General features: G+C 39.7%; 1 protein-coding gene and 2 long non-coding RNA genes across 3 annotated transcripts; 1 reads left to right on the forward strand and 2 right to left on the reverse strand.

Moving 5' to 3' along the window:
* Positions 1-6,654: 6,654 nt before the first annotated feature.
* LOC146486251 (uncharacterized) lies at positions 6,655-11,850 on the reverse strand. Its single transcript, XM_085095956.1, has 2 exons — positions 11,096-11,850; positions 6,655-9,216 (listed from the first exon to the last, which is right to left on the reverse strand). Exons 1-2 carry the CDS (start codon positions 11,114-11,116, stop codon positions 8,758-8,760), a joined length of 480 nt encoding a protein of 159 aa, XP_084952082.1. The 5' UTR covers positions 11,117-11,850; the 3' UTR covers positions 6,655-8,757.
* Positions 11,851-14,195: 2,345 nt separating this feature from the next.
* On the forward strand, positions 14,196-15,194 carry LOC146486252 (uncharacterized). Its single transcript, XR_014859373.1, has 2 exons — positions 14,196-14,666; positions 15,061-15,194. It is a non-coding gene; the product is annotated as an uncharacterized LOC146486252 (long non-coding RNA).
* A 1,369-nt stretch (positions 15,195-16,563) lies between these two features.
* On the reverse strand, positions 16,564-17,570 carry LOC146486253 (uncharacterized). Its single transcript, XR_014859367.1, has 2 exons — positions 17,303-17,570; positions 16,564-16,791 (listed from the first exon to the last, which is right to left on the reverse strand). It is a non-coding gene; the product is annotated as an uncharacterized LOC146486253 (long non-coding RNA).
* Between the last annotated feature and the right edge of the window lie 5,162 nt (positions 17,571-22,732).

A 22,732-nucleotide genomic window follows, 5' to 3' on the forward strand; every position in this document is an offset into this window, starting at 1 on the left:
ATCAACACTCTTTCAAGTGATCAATACTTTAAACAAAGTTCAGTGCCAACTTGTAACTTAACGGTATAATATACGTAACATTGTGTAATAGTGTTATGCAATAAATTGTCCTCTACTCTTCTACGGTATACAGTCCTCTATTTCTATGACTTGCAGTTCACTTCAGCACATTGCGGAAATCTCAAAAGCGTTTACCATATTAAACGGCCGAGTATCAGCTTACAGTAGCTTTGTACATGTTATCAGTCTTGATAGTGATGCTGGATCGCATTTTAAACACAATAAAATACTGCATAAAATAACATATGGCTTAGTTTCCATTCAAGGGTGGCCGCTTAATACAGGTAAAAATAACAAAGAAAGACATACACAGGACTGCTACAAGGTGGCCGCCGCCGATTAATAGAGGTGGCCGCCTAATACAGGTTACAAATGTAGCGTTTGTATGAGCGAACAATCGGGACTTTGAAAACTGGTCGCTTAATAGAGGGTGGCCGCTTAATACAGGGCCGTTATATACAGGTTCGACTGTATTCTATTACTCTGTCAAAGTACCGTATTTTCTCGATTAACCGAATTTAAAATTCGGCGGTTTTGACTTGGCGTTTTTTCGAGGACGGCGTAATTGGGGTCCGGCGTTTAATCGAGAAAATACGGTATAATTAAGTGCTGCAAAGTGATGGAAATCAGTGCCTGAATGGTGGGCTAACAGACAGTCACCCATCTGCTGTTTCTTTTGTACATTGAGGGACCATCAGGATGACCCACAAAACGACACGTTAATAATGGAATTGGATCCAAATAGTTGTAAGAGTAGCTTAGTTGATTTATAATTTTGTGACAGGGCCTTTTGGAGAATTCAAGCTCTGTGGTTGCCGGCATGAGCGAGAGGCGCCTGTTACCTTCCGTGGGGATCTTTTGACATCAAGTGGACCAGACTTATTAAATTAAAGGAACATGGTGTTTATTGCAGATCTTGAATAATTTAGTTACAGGCAGAACTCAAAATTAAGCTTTATTGAAGAGCAGTTGTCATTTTCGATCTCCAGCCAAATAGTATTTAATTTGCGAGAGCTTAACAATTGAAGGAAATTCAAAGATATTACGTTTCGCACCTCAACACTGAAGCTCATTTCATTAAAAATTCCAAACTGAACAGTAGGTATTTACCACCTACAGGATTTGCTTCATGGAGCCTGGGGTGGTTTTGGCTTTCGTCGTGGTTTTGAACCTCTGGTCCAACTTTGATAAAAAGGCCTTAAGGCAAGTCAGAAAAATACTAGTAACGTCAAATCGACGTCTTGTTATAAGGTTTAACTGGGCACTTGGGTTAGGGCCAATCGTTTACAATATACGGTTACGTACAAAATCAACTTCCAGAGCCACATTTTTTTGTGTGGGTCCGGGCGTTCTGCTGGAATTAATAGTCACAATATATTTGTATCGTGATACCTCCATCCAAAAACTGGACGAGATACCGTGTTAACAAACAATAATAGAGAACTTAAGATTCTCACGAGGACGTGTACGACTACGAGTTTTGTCAGTACACAAAAAGCGTGCGCGCGGCGAGTGAACTAGTGTCATTTTGGCGGGAAAACGAGATAGCCGTCGTCACTTTACTACGAGTTTTTGTATGAACGGCATAGTGGCAAAAACAAGTACTCGAAACGTTGCGATCTCATCTTTTTGAAAATCCACGAAAGGGCTTAGCTGTCATTATTCAAAACAACTGCGTCAAGTTCGTCGCTCACAAAGAGTAAAATGAAGCTTCCTGGGATATCTCTGTTCTTAGTACTTCGCTGAAAACTTTAAGTCAAATCTCGTATTCGTAGTTGTACTCGTGCTAGAGTCTCAAGGTCATTAATAATAATAATAATGATAATGATAATGAAAATGATAATGATAATGATAATGATAATGATAATGATAATGATAATGATAATGATAATGATAATAATAATAATAATAATAATAATAATAATAATAATAATAATAATAATAATAATAACGACGACGACGACAATGATGCCGTCCAATAGTAGGGGTACTGGTAGTAGTAGTAGTAGTAGTAGTAGTAGTAGTAGTAGTAGTAGTAGTAGTAGTAGTAGTAGTAGTAGTAGTAGTAGTAGTAGTAGTAGTAGAAGTAGTAGTAGTAGTAGTAGTAGTAGTAGTAGTAGTAGTAGTAGTAGTAGTAGTAGTAATATTAGCCGTCGTCGTCGTACTCGTATTCGTAGTGGGGGGGGGGGGGGTATTGGGTTTCTCAGGTTTACATTAGTAACGGGGAGGTGCGAGTTCCCTTTTGGGTCTGAAATTGGTGCTTGGCAAAGTTTTCTGGATCTGGATCACAAATTCGTCGGTGGACGTTTTTGGGAATGGAAATATTTTGACAGGATCCAGTTTAGGAACGTGAAAATTGATTTTTTTTTGCTTACATTCTGGAGTGTTGGACTTTTTTGGTCCAGCGGGTAGCCTAACTGATCGTTTTAGGTCCTACAAAGTAAGTCTCATTCGCACCTCCCTATCACTTCTATACACATTTGCAACGAGCGTTTGCTTATATGCGATATGTGACTAAATATTAGTTACTTCCTCAAGAGCTCACTTAGTTACTATACGATATATACCCCATTATACGAACATGATACAGCCGGCATCTTATCAGGCACAACTGCAATTCTGCACCAGTGTTCGCCCAGCGCTAGGAAAAAACACTCTTATCTCTGTGCACTTTGTGGTTGTGTATTTCATTATACCATCAAAGCAACCCAGATTTGTACTTGATTTACATTCGACAGCGAAAGTCATTTTCTTATTGGACAGCGCGACTGCATGTAATGAATTATACTTGTAGCAGGGATTCTGGTTGATATCTCTCTTAATTCTCTCCAGATGATGACCGTATGTTTCCTTGTCGAATGTCTGGGGTAAACCGCCTCGTAAAGACATCTGTAGGAATCTTTTGAACCTGCGTGCGTTACCTTGCAGAATGTTGTCACGCAATCTTCTGTTCACGCCGTCTTTAGCTGACATTTTCTTCTTGATTCGCGGTCTTCCAAGAACAATGGAAGGACAAAGGCACTGGACAATAAAGACGATGGCTAATACCTGAACAGAAAATACAAACACTACTTGTCAGGTTGAAGGAAATCAAAGATAGAAATATTTGACATGTTTAGTTCTTAACTGGCCTATTCTCAAAATACTGGTTTGTTATAACACTGTATAATTTCTGGGCACGAATAAAGATTGTTGTTGTTGTTGTTGTTGTTGTTGTTGTTATAGCTTTCATTCCTCATGACCTCTGTTTTAGTCAAAGAAGGAGCGAGAAACTAAAGAATCGTCAGGAAAACTGGTGTACGCAAAATATCTGCGGGGACTTACTCTTCAATTATGTGCTCGAATTGAGTTCAGTTTCCAGAATTTTAACCGGAGGCGAAGGGTAAAAAAGTACTTATGCCTGCGGTGCAGCAACGTCGGTATGATACGGAAAGGATCCGCCGGTGGTATGGGAAAACAGAAGGACAGTCTGTACGTATCGAATGGTTAGAAGAATGAAAAGAAAGAGGGAACAAGTGAGGAGGAGGGGGATGGAGCAGCAGGTGATGGGAAAATGGGGAAATAAGAGACGGCTAAGCAAAGAGATGGGGGCCTGAAAGGAGGGGGGGGGGGGGGAGGGGTGGTTACGAAAGAATGGAGACTTGAGTTGATATACCCAGAAAGAGAGGTGCCCAGGAATGGAAAAATCGGTATATTGAAAGAAGGTGAACGGAAGGGTTGATAGAGTCAGAGACGGAGGGCAGGGATACCTAAGAATGGAGAAACAAGGTTACATGTGGGAATTCAAAGGGTGGGGAGCTAGAGGTGGTTGAGCGGGGAGACGGATGGACGGAGGGGTGGGGTGACGGGGTAGAGAGAAATAAAGGAACAGGGGTATGTGGGAAGGGAGGGGAGGGATGGATGAACAAAGAGAAGGGACGTGGGTGTTGGGGTGCTTAGAAAAGCCGGGATGGGTAATCTCATTCCCAGGGGCTTTCTTCCTTTTGTCCCAGGGGGATAGGAAGAAGAGAACTCGACGAAGTCGCGGAAGGAGAGAGGGAGAGGGGGGGGGGGGGGGGGGGTGGTGAGCAGAGAAAAGACCGAGGACCCGGCGACGGAGGTGCAGACGACGGGCAAATCTGGACCGAAAGGAGGAGGGCCTAGGACGGATGCAGGACGGCAGATGGATGGAAGTTGAAAGATGGAGATTACAAGACACACGGCGCGTGTGAGAGAACGAACCCGGGAAGTTCTGCAGGCAAGTGTCACATGCAGGAAATTTAAGACTCAGATTTGTTGTTTTCGTTAAGCTAATCCTGATATACCTTTGTACCCGTGACGAGTTTTGTTCACTACACCGGGCAAAAGGTCAACGCCCGAGTAAATAGTCTTGCCTTGGTTTTGTGCCAAGTTGCTATCATGATTAGATGAGCTCGTGTTATCTGTTGCTACCAGTTAAGAGTGCAATGCATGAACGCTATTTGTACTAAACGGACGTTAAGCAGAATCAGCGCGAAACAATCTGACTGAAAAAAGACCGCATATAGTGATCTCCTAAATAAAGTTAAAGTGGCGCTTGATAAGTTTGAAGGGGTGTTGGTTAGTTCCTTTATTTCTTTGTTCGTTTCTTTTTTGCTACTTAGCAATGTATAATAAACTGAAACAGAAAAATCCTGCCAAAATTAAATAGTATTTTGTTTCCTATGACCCGATCGGTTGTAATAATTAACGACGCGTAATTACAAAACTGGTTCACTTAGTTACCATGGAGATCACAAATCGTGAAACACAGGTGCATTCATTGTTGTAAGCCTTACCTGCAATGTTGTTTTCATGGTAGATTCCAAACCCAGTTTGAGGCAAACAATTATGATCACTTCCAAGGGAGTTCACCTTGCTTAGCCCCCCAAAAAAGAAAAATTGCCTTTGCTGTTTTCGACTCGCACTGGTGTAATAACTAGCGTTAGGCTTTTGGCAGTACGTTATGTGCTTGGTATCCTCAATTTGGGATCTTGTGTCAATGGTAGGTATGCTCTGCAGTAGGTCCACTTTAGCTTTCAGTAAGTATAATGATATTAGTTCTACTTAGACTCCCCTAAATATCACCGCAGGATTATGTAATGACTTCCGGATGGTTCAGACCATCAGCTGATTGGTAACTGCTTGTTCTCGCCGCCTTCCCGATGTGTTTAGTAGAACAAGGCGATTCGTTTTTATTTTCATCTGTGAGCTAGGACCTTCTATCGCCTTATACAATAGATGGAAGTACCAGTCGGGATATTTTGGGATGAGTGGAGCTTTTGAAGAAGAAATGGCTGATTTTTCCTGGTGTGCTGTTTCCTTTAGGGAAATATTTTGCTATTTTGTGAACAAAACTAAGTAAAAAGCTTGTATTTCACTTCCCTGTTTTTACGCGTGTGCTTTTACAAGCGCAACATCGGTTTTACGTTTTCCGCCCTTCGCGCTTCAGCTTGACGAGAACAGTGTTCGCCACTTTCTTGCGATGCCAAGTCACGTAAAGTTTGCAAATAACATTAACTTGTTAACAAGGAAGAAGCATCGAATATACTTCAATAACAACTAGGAGAACTGAAAGGGGAACATGAGGTTGTTTGAGTACCATATGCATTCCGTTGAGAAGCATACCGCACCCTGTGAATTCAGACCAAAACATAAGATTTTTAAAGCGATAATGGATCAGTTCTCGTGCCAAACTCTTTAATTGTTTTAGAAATAATTATTTGCGAAACGCTATACCATATTTTGCGAGAACGCTTTTTATTTGGGGTGCACTTCCCATCAGCAAAACCCACCCCACTTATCTCCGGGAAGTCACGTCAATGATCTTGTAGACACGTTTGTCAGTTGAAGTTATTTTGAGCTCCACCAACACCGGATGCTAAAATGATCTCACAGACTATTTTCGGTAACTTGAACGTTAATTGGCTTCTGTCCTTTTGTGTAAGTGTTTATGTTCTATTTTTCTTGTTTGGGTGATTTTTCCCCCACTGATTTGGTAAAGATGTTTGAAAACTGAAGACTGCTTTAAAGCTATATCGGCTGCAAACCTTTGATCCAATTCGTCTTTTAATGAACAATTACAACAATCAGTGTGGAAGTAAAGCTCCATGTGAAAGCAGTTGTTACGTAACGCTCAGGGCAAAAATTTTCAAAAAATTGCAAAAATGATGCGCCCATCAATTTGATATATCCCGGGTATTTCAACTTTTCAAGCTTGGCTTGTTTCAATTGTCGGCCTCTGGGGTCAAAGAGCCATTAAAGTGCGCTATCTCCACGTGGACAAATTTTAGGCTTCAATTAATAGCTATTCATACTTTGCAGCAACTTATGACACCTTCAAAACCTCTTTTGAAGTCTCTTTTGAAGCACCCACTCCTAAACTCCCCAAAAACCCTAAGAAAAACCCACTTGCGGGTTCCGGCAAAGCAAATTAATGATAAAATGGCACCAAATTCCTCACTTCCTAGGCACGGTACACAGTAAAACGAATGGAGGAATGGAGGGGGGGGGGGGGGGAGGGGGGCGGGGTGAGATAGTAAACAGCTCGAATTGACTGGCGCATTTTGGTTGAAACTGAGACTTAAAAGAAACAACTAGCACTGGAACAAAATTTAATCTTTAATGACTGTTTATTGATATTTCTCATTCGCTAAACCAGTGATAAAGAAACTTAAATTATAAATCGTTATATGCTCCGCCATTAACTGGTTTGTTTCGCGAGCTTAGGTCCCTGCCGGTCACCGCGCTATTTTATTCTCGCATTATGCTCTCCGCTATGTGTATTTGAAGGAAAATAAAGGTTGCTTGCCTAGACTGCGAGCAGTCTCTCTTTTGCTCTAGAATCGAATTCTCGGGGAAGAACGCAAAAACCAGCTAAAACCTGAGCGAGCACTATATTCGGTTACGGGCGGCTTTGCCACTCGAGCGCGACTCGCGCTTCGAATGTCTTGCGTTCTTCCCTGCGGATTATCGAGCAAAGGGAGAGACTACTCGCAGTCTTCTTGCAGTCCTGCCTTTGGGACATTTTAAGTTGTTACTTGCTATAATTCAAAAAGAAGGTTTTGTGGCATTCATTTCCGTAGGATTTTGACGGGGGGTGGCGAGGGGAGGAGGGGGTGTTGTCCCATGGTGTCTCTACCCTCGATTCAATTTTTGTACAGCAAACGCTGTATAGTACAGAAACGCTTGATACACAGCTGGCTAATTAGGATCCAGCGATTCTATTTGTGTACATGTCCGAATCATGCAGTTAAGATCTTTAGATTCTACTGCGAGTGCAGGTGTGAACTAGTACGAGTTTCTCCAACAGACAAAGAGTGCGCGCAAGAGAACCGTAGTGTCGTTTTGGCGGGAAAACGAGACAGCCGTCGTCATACTACGAGTTTTTGTGAGAACGGCGTAGTTCTCGAGTCATAGGTGATCTCGCTTTATGGAATCACGAAAGGGCTTAGCTATCAATTCAAAACAACTAGCTAGGTCAAGTTCGTCGCTCACCAGAAGTAAAATGAAGCTTTCTGGGATATATCTGTTTTTAGTACTTTGCTAAAAACTTGAAGTCAAATCTCGTATTCATGGTCGTACTCGCACTAGAAATATTATTATCATCATCATCATCATCATCATCATCATCATCGTCGTCGTCGTCATCATCATCATCATCATTATTATTATTATTATTATTATTATTATTATTATCATTATTATTGTTATTATTATTATTTAATCTCCAATTTTCATATCTAATCACTGACCTTTAGGCCTTCTCTCTTTTATTCTACTTGGAGATGGCGTGGGGCCTTTTTGTCAAGCCTGGGGTGGGTGGGACTCGGTGACGTCCCAGAGAATCTGCTGGGCCCATAGGCTTCCGTCACGGAAAGAATATAAATACAGAAACTTCATTTTCGTACGATTTTCTATCACTGGCCTAGCTTTTTTTTGAAAGAGGCCTTAAGCAAGTCAGAAAATAAATTATATAGATTGACTAAAAGTAACAAATGACGCCAAAACGACGTCTTGTCATATTTAAATTATAGGGCACCTGCGTTTGCCCCAAACGTTTACATAGTGCACTCTTTTTTTTTTATAAGAACCTTCTTTTTGTAAGAACGTTGAGGCTGAGATTAACTAAAATTTAAAAAGGTACTCAGACCATTACCCGGGCTGACAGTCAGTAAGAACATTTTAATTACATACGACCGAATGTTTTTAAAATGAACAATATAAATACGGCTAAAATAATACATATAAAACTTTAGCCTGTAAAGTCCAATTAAACCAAATAATAATTGTCTTGGTCACGTCCGCATAGATTTATTGAAACACTAGAACATCTTAAAAACTTTTAAGGTTCAATTTACCAAAACTAACAAGAATGTTTGTCCTCAGCCCCAAAATTAGACGTTCTTATAAAAAAAAGTGTAGTATAATAACATCTCCCCGAACCACATGATATGGCTCCGTGCGTTTCTATGGCAATAGCAAGCAGAGCTGTAATTTGTATAGTCACAGTCTGCTTGCGTCGTAATACCCCCATCCTAAAATCGGCAAAAAAAAAAAAAAAAAAAAAAAGGGGCCGATGGGGTCAGACAGCTATATCGGTGACGAGAAGGTACGAAAACCCTTTTGTCACCTCGTTGTCACACTCGCCTAAACTATAATACTATTCAACTTTGTTACACAGACAATGCAGTCGGAAACTTATGAAGCACATTGGCAATTCTGTACCAATGTTTGTCCAGTTTTTGGGAAATACACTTTGACTTCTGTGCATTTTGCAGTTGTGTATTTTGGTATCGCATTAAAGCAACCCACATTTGTGCTGGCTTCACATTGGACCCTGTAAGTCCTAACCCCATTGGACAGTGTTAATCTCTGATACGAGCCTTGTTTGAAGCAGGGATTCTGGCTGAGACTGGTGAGATCTCTCCCAATTCTCCCCAGATGACGATCACGTGTTTCCTTGACGAATATGTCGCGTAAACCGCCTCGTAATGGCGTCTGCAGGAATCTTTTGAACCTGCGTGCGTTGCCAAGCAGAATGCTGTCACGCAATCTTCCGTTCACGCCGGTTTTAACTGACGTTTTCTCTTTGATACGCGGTCTTCCAAGAACAATAGAAGGACCAAGGCACTGGACAATCAAAGCAAGAGCTAATACCTGAACAGAAAATATGAACACTGCCTGTTAGGTTGAAGGGGAGTAGAGATGGGTTATGTTTAGTTATAATCTTAAGACTTTCCTAAATGACTTCAATTCTTGAAGTACTAGATTATTGTTATTATTATTATTATTATTATTTTTAGTTTTCTGTTTTTAGACGAAGGAGAGAGCGAGGGAAACTCGGTCTGCGGGCCTTACTCTTAAATTATGTGGTCCGAATGGTGTTCAGATCTGGAAATTTTAGGAGCATGAAAAAAAAGTACTTATCTTAAATACAGTAATAGTAATACGGCAAGGAATTACTGGTGGTAAGGGGAAAAGGATAAAAGAATGGAAGAGTGAAAAGACAGAGGGACGAGGTAATAGTGAAGGGATGGCCGGTGTGCAGACATGTTGGGAGACTTGGAGAGGACGGAACAGAGGGATAAAGAAGTGAAGGGCAGAGGGCCTGATGGGAGGGGCCAGGTTACGAGAGAATTGAGGAGTGGATGTGCACAGAATTCACAGATAAACATGCAGGAGTGGAGAAAGAAAGATATTGAAAAGGGAACGTGAGCAGAAGGGCGGATGAAGGGGAAAGACGAAGGATAGGGTTAATGAAGAGACAAAGGTAATGGGGAATGTGAGGTGAGGAGTGGATGAGAGGGGAGACGGATGGACGGAGGGATAGGGTGACAGGGTACGGAACAGGGGCACGGACGGATCGGAGGGGAATGTGAACGGAGAGACCGGATCAGGATGGATGGTTGGGGTGACCTGGTAGAGAGAAGTGTAGGAACAAGGGTTCGGAGGAACGGAGGGGAGTATGAACGGAGGGACCGGATCGGAACAGATGGTTGGGGTGACCGGGTAGAGAGAAATATAGGAACAGGGGTTCAGAGAAACGGACGAGAGTATGAACGGAGAGACCGGATCAGGATAGATGGTTGGGGTGACCGGGTAGAGAGAAATATAGGAAAAGGGGTTCGGAGGAACGGAGGGGAGTATGAAAGGAGAGACGGAGGGACCGGGGAGTGGTCGGGTGGGCCCTTTTGAGGAGCAGATTGGTAACCTTGTTCCCAGGAAGAAAAGAGACCCGAGGAACGTAGTTGCTAGTTCGCGGAAGGAAGAATGAGTGAAGCAACGGGGGACACAGTGATGATTACGAACAAACGGCCTACAAAGAATAGGAAGAAAGAGCACGAATACCTAGGAAGGACGGAGTGGCGAGCAATGCATGGTGGCACGTGCTAGGGTTTCGGTAGTCTATAGCCAAGTAGAAATAAGACGTAGTTTGTTTTGTTTTCTTTAAGCTAACCTGTATGTAATTTGTATGTAGATCTGTGACGGGTATCCCTGATTGCTTTCACTGATCTGATCGATGACGGCAAGGGTCAACGTCCGTGAGAATTGTCATTTAAACTGTTTCACGGATGTGTCAAGTTTGTGTCACCGACGATCATGATCGATCAGTTCGACGTATCATTTACCAAACAGAACAGCACGATGCATTACTTATGTTTACGTTTGCACAAAAACGGAAGTCGAATAGCGCGAAACGATTTGGGGAACAAAAGTTTAGTTCCTTGAACTAAATTAAACAGTGGCAGGTGAGCAGTTTACGTGGGTTTTAAGCTTTTTTACTCGATCCCTTTCTGATACTTTTACTTTTTCTGCTGCTTGACAATAAACTATAAGATTTAACTAACGAAGAATTTATATCAAAACCCTAGTAACATTAAACAGCTTGCTGTCTCCTTTAAACTGGCAAACTATGAGCTATGATAAACTGCGGTTTACATTATAATATAAGTGCGACGGAAACTACATAAATTGGTTATTTTACTGCTGTCGCAAAATAGGAAAAACAAGTGAAATCTCTCAGTAATGAACTTACCCGTACTAGTGTCGTTCTCATGATAGTTTCTAAGCCAATTTGAGGTAGTCAATCAGTGAGATCGCTTTCCAGAGAAAAATAGAAATTGCTTAAGCCTGTCGCTGCCGTCTGCCCACGTAATCGTCGTAGTTAACTAGTTTTCAAATGGAGTGTTTTGTGAGCTTGGTATCCTTGATTCAAGGATCTGGTACGCTAGACGTGGTTTGCAGTAGCTGGCTGCACTACTTTGCCCCTCTCTCCAGGTTTCACAGTTATGATGTGATAAATTCCACTTCAGCCTTAAATAGTGCTCTGGATTATAATGCTGTAATTGATACTTTGCACGTGCACTTGGGAAAATAACTCCGGACGATCAGATTCAAATCTTTTGTTATTGCTTCTTCTTGCAGGCTTGACAGTGGTTTAAACCCAGGCGATCTCTCAGAATTCCCTTATGTAGCATTTTCTACCGCCATATACTACTAATGACTGGTACCAGTTGGAACAGTTCGGCGGTGATTTCTGCAGGAACTTTAATTTGAAGAAGACAAAACTGATTCTTCCTTGCGCGCTCAAACGCTTTCTGTCAAAACAATTCCGAACAATCGAATAACTCTCGAGACTGATATCCCTTTCGCAAATATGAGGAAAATGGGTCATTCTTTGATCGGATTACTTATTTCCTTATCACTGTAATAACAAATTTAATGGTAATATGTATTGTTAATTTTACTCAATACATTTTAATAAACTGAGTCCCAACGGAGTCCTCAATAGGTAAAAACCTTAAAGCTATCAAAGAGCAAACTAAGTTTCAGGGACAGAATGCATTTTAATTTTTATTTTCTCCTACGAGCTCGTTCACGAAAAAACTTGAAACTAAATATGCCGCATTTCCTTACTCATAGAGAATCTAGATGCCATCTTAGATGGTTTTCATAACAAGTATGAATAGCATGTGCCACTCAACCTTTTTTGTTTAAGTTTTAATAGAGACCGCGTTGATCTGAACGGCACACTTGTATGAAGCGCAACGAATTCGTTTCCTGTTTACACAGCCGATATTTGAGGAACCTCAGTTTAAAGTTCATCCTTTTTTCACTTCAATCAACACATGGTTGTGGCTAATCCAGTTTAGCTCGTTTATTACACTTCCGCTACGAAAAAATCATGTTCGCATCAAGAAAGGATAGCGTTTGGTCCTCAAACCTGCAAGTAAGAAAACTTTGTATTGTACATGGTTCACTATTGAAATACAACCAGCTTGTAGATTACAATGGTACGAAAATGGCTATTTGGGAGCTTGTTTTGATTTATTGAAATAAATTGTAGTTGTCACACAATCTTGTTAGATATCTAATTTCTCATTTATTTCGGGAACATCGGTAACATCAACAAAAAAAAGCGACAAGGGCCACATTTAGCGCAAGAACCAAAAGATGCGTAGCTGGCAGAAGGCGAATTAAGGAAGTGAATATAAAACTGTGTTTGTCAAAGCCTAAGGGGAAGTTTATTCGACTTTCACCAATTTTGTTTGTACTTCTTTACCTGGTTAAATAGAAAACGCCATAGAACACATTACACTTGAGCGGTATTTTACGCCCTTCTTTCTCAACCGCATTAACATTCAGTTAAGTCCCTGTTTAGCCCTTGAATTATTGTTTTATAAAATTTCATGATGCCCATACCAATTATCGCAAATGGCGTTTCATCATATGCAAGCAGCACATAGACATTCCGTAACGATGCAATCGGTATTTTGGGACATTTTAATACGAACTTAGAAGCTAAAACTGTCACGCTATAATTATCTAACCGGTTTTCAGTATAAGAAGTAAAACACCTGGTTGATCAGCGTTTGCTGTACAAGACTCGTGGGAGCTAATCCATTAACTCCTGTCCAGACTTTAGCCGCTCCCCCACCCCTCCCCCGCCCACTGCCATAATGCGCAACTAACACTCTTTATCTTGATCACGTGACTGCTCTGCTGATTGAACCCTGGTTCTGAACAACAAATTTACAGTTTTAGTAGAAACATGCGCGAGAGAATTTAAAGCAAGGAACAGGCATGTCAGCCATTTTTGTAGTTTAAAATGCACCTGATCCATCTTTTCTGGAAGTAGTTTAAAGTTAAAGTGCGTGATTAACCTTTCATAGAAGTACTTAAGCTGATGTACGGTGTTTAACCTTTTACGGAAGTAGTTAAGTTAATTTGCGCGATTAATATTTCATGGCAGTGGTCGCTAAGTTTGTAAGTACATCTGAGACGAATCAAAGCTACAGCGGAACCTCTCCTTACGGACACCTCTGATAAATACGGACACCTCTCTTTTACGGACAGTTCACTTGGTCCTTGAGAGACTGAAATCCATATAAAGCCTACTTCTCTAAAACGGACACCTCTATAATACGGAAACTTATTTCTGTCCCCTTGGTGTCTGTAATAAAGAGGTTTCACTGTACTGAATTTCGCTAAGTCCTGAAATTTATTTCCCGTAAAGTTGTTTGTTTCATGTAATGTGGAACTACAGAGCGTTCGATAGATGTATTTATTTTTTTCTGTACGTGACACAGGCATACTCGGAATATGGAAATCCGAGTTCTCCTAGCAGGAGCCGAACATGTAACCTTCCGATTACTAGTTCGGATGCAATACTGGCTGAGCTACAGGCGACTCGTGGGAGCCAAGACCATAAACTAGGTTTGTGTGACAAACATCTTGCATACTGCGAACATGCCTGTATCACTGACTGACCAAAGTTCATCATTCACCAGGGTGAAAACATTACATTTCAGTCGGCTTTCACATATAGAGCGTTTATTTATTTTCATTTCAGTCAACGCGTTCAATTTGATTACACTGAAGCTGAAAGGAGACCAAACTTCAACTGCCATATACTTCCGAGATTTAAAGTTATATTTTCACTCATAAGGAAATGTTGTAAGCCCTTGATTAATCCGAATGGCATAGCGCTACATAGCATCTTAAGTCATGAAATCATTCCAGTTTGCTGAAACGCGTTTGAGGATGACTAATTTTTCTCTTTAAATGCGGAACGAACTTTTTCCGATACTCCTTAACTTGACTTATTAAAGTGCTACTACGATCAAAATTTCATGTCACGTATGAAACAAAAATACGTTCTTTACAGCTTATCCGATGTGGCTGTACCTGTCTTGGTCACTGAAATGAAGTTTGGGCCCCTTAAATTGAAAATATTGAGCCTTGAAAACTGGTGTTTTCGAGTCCGCCATTATGAATTTATGTTCCAGTGAGCCCGCGGTATGAACGTGATTGGAGTTGCGGTATTTTTATTCAAACCTATTGTGTTTTTGTCGTGACGTAATACTCTCAACTCGCTGATCGAGCGAGTACTGTAGTTCTCCTTCTGGCGACGAATTTCAGAGCTGTTTTGACCACAGAAAGCTCTCCTGGATCGCCTTCGTATGATATAGGCAAAGGAAATTAAGAAGTCCCGACTCTGTAGAGCAAATTCCGTCTGAAGAAGAGGCAGCCGAATAAGTTCAGCAGCTAGCGCTTTTGCTACAAGAGAAGGAGGAGCAGACTTTGCTGAGTCGTTCATCTCTCGGGTAAGATATTAGAGATAGAGATTGATATTTAGATGTGTTATTTGCTGTATTAACAAAACAGGCAAGCTTTAAAAGTGTAGTGCCTGAGGATCCTCAACAATTTCTCTTGACTACTAGCCAGTTCATTCCCCGGAGGGAGGCTACCGGAGACTCAGTTGAATTGAAATCGAAGTCAAGTTTAGGTTTTTAGCTTTGCTTTCGAACGTTTGCCTTGGTGTTAAATTAGAGTGCACAGTTAAGTTTCGGTTCCGAGTAAGCTTACTGTTTTTGCACTTTTTTACCATGGAAAAAGAATATATATTGTAGTGAAAAGCTCTGTACAATGGCTTGAATTTAAGCTGATCGTTCCCTTGTAATTGATGCTAAGTTTCCTCTTGGTTCAATATTTTCTCAGGTGCAAATGTTCAAATTGCTCCCTTGAGCGACTTACCAAGCCTGGAGAGTGCTGGTGCTTCATGGACATCATTGTATCCAGATTTGAATAAGTACAGTAATCAATAAACAAATAAATTTGCAAGGCAACAACAATTTGCAATGATTTGTTTTCTTCCCTTGCACCATCATGAACAATGTAATAGTATTAACAGTCTTTTCTGTGTACATCTATTTTTTTTTTAAGGTGGCTCACATCAGGTTAAACACCACTGCACTGGATGCTTTAACGCACTGAAGAAATGACTAGCTTTATAAATGAAAATTTATTAAGGCATGCTTTCTGGTAACAAGCATCCACCTAGGCAAATGAGGGGAGGAAAAGTAGGAATTTTGCAAATATACATTGAAAACAATATTCTTGGGAGTTAAAGTTTGTGATTCAGGTATTAATTGAAATTTTTTGCTTATTCTAATGAAGGGTCAAATCAACCTAACAACAAACATCCTTTGTCCTACATGTCTAAGGGCAAACCCCCAAGCAAGTGTTGATGAGTTTGATACACTGTTGCTGTGGTAACAGTTCTTGTTACTTTCACTTTTGGTGCAGTGAGAGATGGCAAATGCATGCTACCAAAATGAAGTAAAGTTGAGACTGTTGTGAGCCACCTTTGATTTTTTTCTCAAGTTTATTCTTCTTGATCAGTGTTTATTCTTAGAAAATGTAGATTCAATTTCATTTGTACAACAACAAATTTATGGTGAAACAAGATTCTGGCGCTCTTTTTCAAATGAGCATAAAAATAAAATTATTAATGTACTGCAGACAATGAACCATAAACCTTATTCCAAAATGGCTACCATATTAATATTGTTTATATTCAAATTAGTATTTATTTAAAACCACACCAAAAGAGAAAACATTTGAGTTCTGGTTGCTATACATGGCTCAGGAATGTGTGTGCTTCAGCTCCCTATTAGCAGGGAGCAGGGGGTGGGGAGGGGGGGAGGTGGAGTGTCATGAAAGAATAAGCAGTGAAAACAGAGGGTCACATAAATTTATGCTCTTGCAATCATAATTTATAGTATGACAGGGAGAGCGAGTTATATACAAAAGACAAAATAAAATTTGTTTATTTAAGTCATTATTTAACGAAAGCAAGACAAGTATTAAGTATAGAAATAATAATGTAAAGGAAATGTGTAGCATAATGGAGTTATATGATGCCAATGGGTTCTATAGATGATTTGAATTATGTTGGGGCAAAATGGTTCCAGAAAGTAACTTACAGTTTGCCTCCATTCTTGTTTTCTTTTTCTGGTATTTGAGCTACATTGTAATACCTGTTCAGGGGGAGGGTCATGAAATTTCATTTGCATCGCTATGGAGGGTCACATCATTTTCATTGCTCAATTAAAAATCTCCACCTCACTCCCCCCCCCCCCCCTCCCCACTAATTTCTGACCATTCCCTAAAACAGAAGCTTTTGTAATGGAAAGCGGTACAAAGAGGAGGCATGATGAATGAAGAGAAAACAGTTCTTTTATTGATTCTATTTGTCAACTGGTGGTTGATGACAAAAGATCAAGAAAAGCCCTTGAGAAAGGTCAGTGCTCTTCAACTGCTAGTTTAAGGAGGAGCACTGGCCTTTTCTTGGCTGTCCACATTTTTCACGTGTTGTGCTCTGCAAGGCTTGTTTTGGCCTGTATTTAATAGTAAGAGCTGGGTTTTGACGTTGTTGCAACTCAGCGTCTGAAAAATAAATCAAAATTTAAACTACATTACCAATTGAATCTAACTGATAAGAAACAACTGAATGTGAGGTTTTCTTAAAACCTTTCTTAAACCAAAAATTCAAACTATTTCTTCAAGAAAACCACTTAAAAGAAAGAAAGAACCCTTTTGTAAACGCTAAAGACCACCTTATCGAAAGCTGAGTGAAAATGGATTATTAAAGTGGTTTTCTTCGCGTTTGTTTGCACAGTTTTTACCACAAGCTTTTGCACAAGCAAAGTAAACACAAGCTTACTCTTATCGCACTGAGATGTTTTGGAAATGCTTCGGAGGGAAAAGCTAGTTCCGGGAGCTAGTTGCACTTACATTATTTACTCGTTCAATCAAAGTCTAGTACTTTAGAAACGCAATATAAAATGTGTATAAAAATTTGTGACTGCTATTTGTATGGGTGCTGAACAAGGTATCGAGGAATCACCAAAGATAAAAAACAATATTCACACATTTCGCCCACTTTACATAAGCTTACCTTTTGCCGCTCCTTCCCCTTCGGAGATTTTTTTCAGGTTCACGATCTCCTGATCGCTTACCCTTTTCAAAAGATCAGGTTTAATTTGTGTTCACTGACTTGGGTGGAATGCCCAAGTGTCCCTCGAACTAAACCGAGAAAATAGCAAAACGTGCAAGACAACAAACTGGACCCACACATCTCTCGTTCTATCGGCCGGAATCGCATGCAGCGCAATTCCTGCCGCTCGATTAGAGCAGTTGTTATACCACTGAACAACACAGCGACTTCCCACTATTGAAAGAACGAAACATTTTTCGAAAACGTGTTCGAAACCGTATGAGAAGTTAGGGCTCGCCTGGGCTTCGAGTTGAGAGTCTGACGTCACTTGTTTTTCCCGAGTGACCCGGCCTCTGTTGTCATTGGACACCATCTGCCTTTGGTAACCAGGCCGCAGGAACATGGCGGTTCAATGGCGGATGAAAATTCGTGGAGTTTGAGCGCAAAAAAATCGCACTTTCCTTCATCTTATGAGGATATAACTTGGAGATCATGTACTTTAGGACATAAACTACCAATCAACCGCAAATAAAAGGTATTCGAAAATTTGATCGTAGTAGCACTTTAAGGAACATTAAAGAATTATTTACTTTTAACAAGAGAAATTTACGCACAATTCCACTAACTCTAAATTGCGTTCATCTTTGCATCATAAAAACAGACCAGCTAGCTCTTGTACAGACTCAATACGGAAGAGAATACTTGATCTGCCTCCGTTTACAGTGATGCAAGCATACATCCATTGGAATTTGTGCACTAATAGCTTAACATCAGTAAATGCGGTTAACTTGATACAAGTTTCTCTTTAAATATACTGATTTAGGCAGCACATTGACAGTCTATCGGTATACTGGTACAATTTACACTGTACTTAACCTCTCGGAAACCAAACACTGTGCGACACAGCGGTTTGCCGTATTTGGGAATCGCTTGAATACAAGCCTTGTGTTCACCTAAACACTGGGCTTTATTGACAAACTTTTTTCGACAAGCATCCCACTTCCGGTCAATTTGCAAAACGCACGGGCGACCAGCGTCCCTTGCTGTGCGATTATGCGCAGATGGCCTGCCCAGAAATCCAACCACGCCACTTGTGACGTCACTTTCTTGATTTCTGCTCTCGGCGTCTAATTGAAAAGCGGCGTCTTGAAGTTCGGTGTCTTGTTCACGTGACTGCTGTATGAAGGCCTGGTTGCGAGTTAAAAGATTCTGCAGCGAAAAAGGTTTGGCACTTCTCGGGCTTGAACAATTCAAGACGACAATTACACATAAAATTACCTGTTGAAAGAAACGACACAGAAATGATTTTGCAATGCAAGTAATAAACATTTTTTAACGGTTAAATTTTTGTTCTAGTAGTTTTTGTTCATGCCTCGTGGCGATAATGGTTAGTCGTTAAAATAAACAACATATTTTTCTCTGAGACTATAAAAAGGTTTCTATCTAAGCGATTCGATTTCGGGGTGGTTCATTAGTTTATGATGTGGTGACTTTGCGAAATTCGTCTAGATTTCTGTTACTGATAACATAGAATCGAAAGATTTACTGCAGTACATTCTTCAACATTGTTAATATTCTAAGCTTGGAAATAGCCGGTACATAGCTAATATAACTGTGGAAATTTGACTGGAGAATCATCTGTTTGCAAATTTACTGATTCCTGAACTAAGAAAAACAAAAAAGAACAGCATTTTTTTACTGTAATGCTGACATGCTGTTACAGGTCACTTACTTGTGCTTTTAAGAAGTTCATATTGAAATTCTCCTTCTGCAAATCTTGTTTTAACGATTTATATTCAGTTTACTCTGGCTACTCAATGAAAATAAAGAGGAAATTTCTTCTTATATACACTTCCATTCCCGAATGGAATTACTTGGCATTAATTGTTCTAAAATAGCATTATCAGTGTTTAAGACTGTCAGAGGCGAGTAAGCGGTAGAGGGAAGAAATTTGCTTTTTACAATGAAAACAGGCCAAAAAATTCACTTGGCATGATTGCTAATGTAACTCAAAAGATTTAAGTATTTATTAAAGTCAATAAATGAAGAATACAAAGCTTTAAATTGGTTTTGAAGATTTTAAAGTTTTGTGCAATTTCTGTACTTTTTTTTTTAATGACTTTTGTATGAACACATTATACAGTAACGAGCCTAGTCCTAACATCCCAGATGACATGTGGGAAGGTTCGAAACACAAGCTAATGACGTAAAAGATGCTCGTTTGAGGTGGTAGTTGCCTTTATTTATAGCACTGTGTTTAGCCATTAGATCGTAATCAGGTTTCAAAAGATTACTCCGTGTTAATGAAGTAGTAGTATCAACTGAATACTTTCATCTTTTGACTGTTTCGAAATAAAAGAGCTACCAGACTTCTACATAAAATTAAAGAGCTCTGCAAGGCAACTCAGATATATCCAATGCAGTTACGTATACGTTTAGAAAATAAGGAATTTTAAAATCCAGTTGTTTAGTTCAGGTAATTAAGTAGTATCAAATACTTTCATCTTTTGAAGGTTTCAAAATAAAACCGCATGCAACCAAACTGTTCATAAAATTGATGAGTTCGGCCAGGTAACTCAGACATATGCAATGCCGGCGATTACATTAAAAATAATAGTATCAAACACTTTTTACTGTTTCAAAATAAAAGAGCAGCCAAACCATTTTAATAAAATCGATAAGCTCAACAAGGCAACTCAGACATTAAACCAATGTGATTACATTTAACTCAAGGAAGTTTAATATCAAGTTACTTAGTTCACCTGTGAGGCTTGAAGTCCGTTCTGGTTTCAGCTGAGTGTAAAAAGATTTCAATTTTTTTTTTTCGTAATTAATGCTTAAATTTTTTACCGGTTACAAGCTACTTTGATCAGGGACATATTTTTTAACACGTGTGGACATCAAGTTTCATGACTTCACTATAAAATCTAATATATATATATTTAGCCAAGCCTAAAAGCAGAGCTCCAATTTCCGCATTCATAGCATTTATCGAAATCTGCTTATCGCTTATCTGCTCAACCTTACAAGTTCCTCATCCCTTCTGCAGTTATATTTTTAGTGCATATTCCATTGCAGGAACCTGCTCATCAACAATAACAATAACAATGTAGTACAGAGGGCAAAATTACTGAATGCTGATTTGATGTAACAGTGGACATCCTCCCTTAATTTTTCTTTCATCGAGGGCAAAATTACTTACTCCTTTATCACATGACTTTTCAAAATTGCCACATCGCCGCGATCGGCTAAAACTGAATCGCCAAGTGTGTCCGCATCAATCGGCGAGTCGAGGCGATCAAATTCGCCGCGATCGGCGTATAAATTCGCCAGGTGTGTCGCCGGCTTAACATTAAGTTTTATTGTTGTTGTATAGTTTGCTCCTGTATTAAAATTGTATTATTCTAACTTAATTACATGTGTTAATGGTACCTCTTCTCGTCAGTTTTGTTTGTTTTGTATGCTTCGAAAAATAAAACAATTTGTTTGTTTGCTTGCCTACGCCAAGTGTTTAACTGACTGTTTTACGAAGTTCACTTCCTTGATGGTTTTAGGAAATTTTTGCCCCGACTCTGTATTATAAAAGCGCAATGATTCCTTGTTGATTAAGGATTAATTTTCACTTGTAGTTTCAAAGTCTTCGCAAATTGCCCGCGTCGAACAATTTGGAAAACTTTTAAAATGCACTTGAAAATTAATCCTTAATTCTACTCGGCGTGATGCGAAAGTGGAAAATTCCGGGAATTTCGGTGGGAAATGTTTATCGGTGAGGAACGTGTTCCATTTGACACACGTTCCATGCATTCCCAGGCTCCCTTCTCCGTCCGATGTATTTCGCACCAAAATTACAAAATGGCGACACAAATGTTGTGGTTAAACGAAGTCGAGAGTTGTCTGTGGAAGAAGAGAGTCTCGTGAATTAAAAAAATGATCATGACATTCCTATCCTGGTGGCGGTTGTAAACTATATGAGGCGCGATTTTCACCAAAATCAAGGTTTTTATGAAAATATTTTGCCGCCAATTTAAAACTGAGCCACTCCAGGATCATGACTTGAGGGACCATGGAAGCTCTGTGCAGAGAATAAATTTGCGTGGGGCTACTACCTTACTTAGTATATGGAAAATAGAAGAAAAAGTCCAGTTCGGTTCGATAAATACATAGAATTGTTAAAGACTTTGAATGCGAAAATAATATTTTATTGCCCTGTACATGTTTATTTTCCTCACTCCAAGCTTACTAAACTCTCCTGATTGAGTTGAAAATATTAAACTTTGCATACAAATACTAAAATATTCTCTACAATGCTGATAAACTTAAATTTTATTTTAGAAGTCAGTCTCAACCATTTATTTCCAATTGGTGGTAGGTCCATGACGAGGCGGGTTAAGGCCATCGACTGGAGCGTTTCAGTTCTATGTGCTGACTGGCATGAATTTTTCGGCGCCCCCACCAAATTTTTTAAACTGCCATTTTACGAGTTTATAGTTTTACGTAATAAGCTGGACATAGTTTAGCGCGCATAAAAATTTTTTAGTGCCGAGTGCCTGTTAAACAGGTAAGTGTTAAACACGGTTAGGGATTACCGAGCGAAAGGTTGCAGAGAATTCAATTTATTGCGAGAAATTATTAAAAGCTGCCGAATCGAGTAGATTTCTTCCACAGATCAGTGCCAAATTTTTCAACGTCGGTAGTGAGTGAATTTCTCGAATACTTCCTTTTGAAAAGTTTATTGCCTCTTGTGATGGCTGTTAGCTTACTGCTTTCAAGAAGAATTACACGTAAGACGTGAGATTAATGTTCAACCGTGTATGTATTTGTTGATTTCTATGGTCATCGAAAGGGCAATATATTGTGAACCAATTTATTTATTTATTTATTTACTTTTAACGCCCCCTCACAAGTATCTTCATTTTTAAAGGAGTTGGGGTTTCTTGGAAGAAGAAGAAGAAGAAGAAGAAGAAGAAGAAGAAGAAGAAGAAGAAGAAGAAGAAGAAGAAGAAGAAGAAGAACAACAACAACAACAACAACAAGCACAAGAAGAAGAAGAACAAGAAGATAAAGCTGTAAAGTTACACGTTCTTTTCTGTTTTCAAACTCTGTTTTTTTTTTTGACGTTCGGAGGATAAATTTCCTCAATATCAGACTAGCAACTTTAACATTAAAATAAGCTTAATATTTTATAATAATTCATAAAATGCCTAAGAACTTTAAGAACTGAAGAGGTGAAACAAAACTTGCAAACAAACGACAAGTTTTCATGCATGTCCGGGGGAGTGAAAAGAAATATTAACACTGCTGTTTATGTTATGTATCCCAAAAGCACTTAAGCATACAGTGATGCTGGGGCTTCCCCCTGGGTAACTCAATAAGGATATACAATATTTCTTT

Source organism: Pavona decussata, unplaced genomic scaffold (assembly GCF_977016875.1).
Source record: "Pavona decussata unplaced genomic scaffold, jaPavDecu1.1 SCAFFOLD_21, whole genome shotgun sequence".
Taxonomy (NCBI): domain Eukaryota; kingdom Metazoa; phylum Cnidaria; class Anthozoa; order Scleractinia; family Agariciidae; genus Pavona; species Pavona decussata.

What these genes read in the sequence shown, in the direction of transcription:
- LOC146486251 (XM_085095956.1), bottom strand. Translation starts at nt 11,116, where the DNA reads ATGAGAACGACACTAGTACGG. An exon ending in TGAGAACGACACTAGTACGG is followed by an intron (nt 9,217 to 11,095) that starts GTAAGTTCATTA and finishes TTTTCTGTTCAG; the next exon opens with GTATTAGCTCTTGCTTTGAT.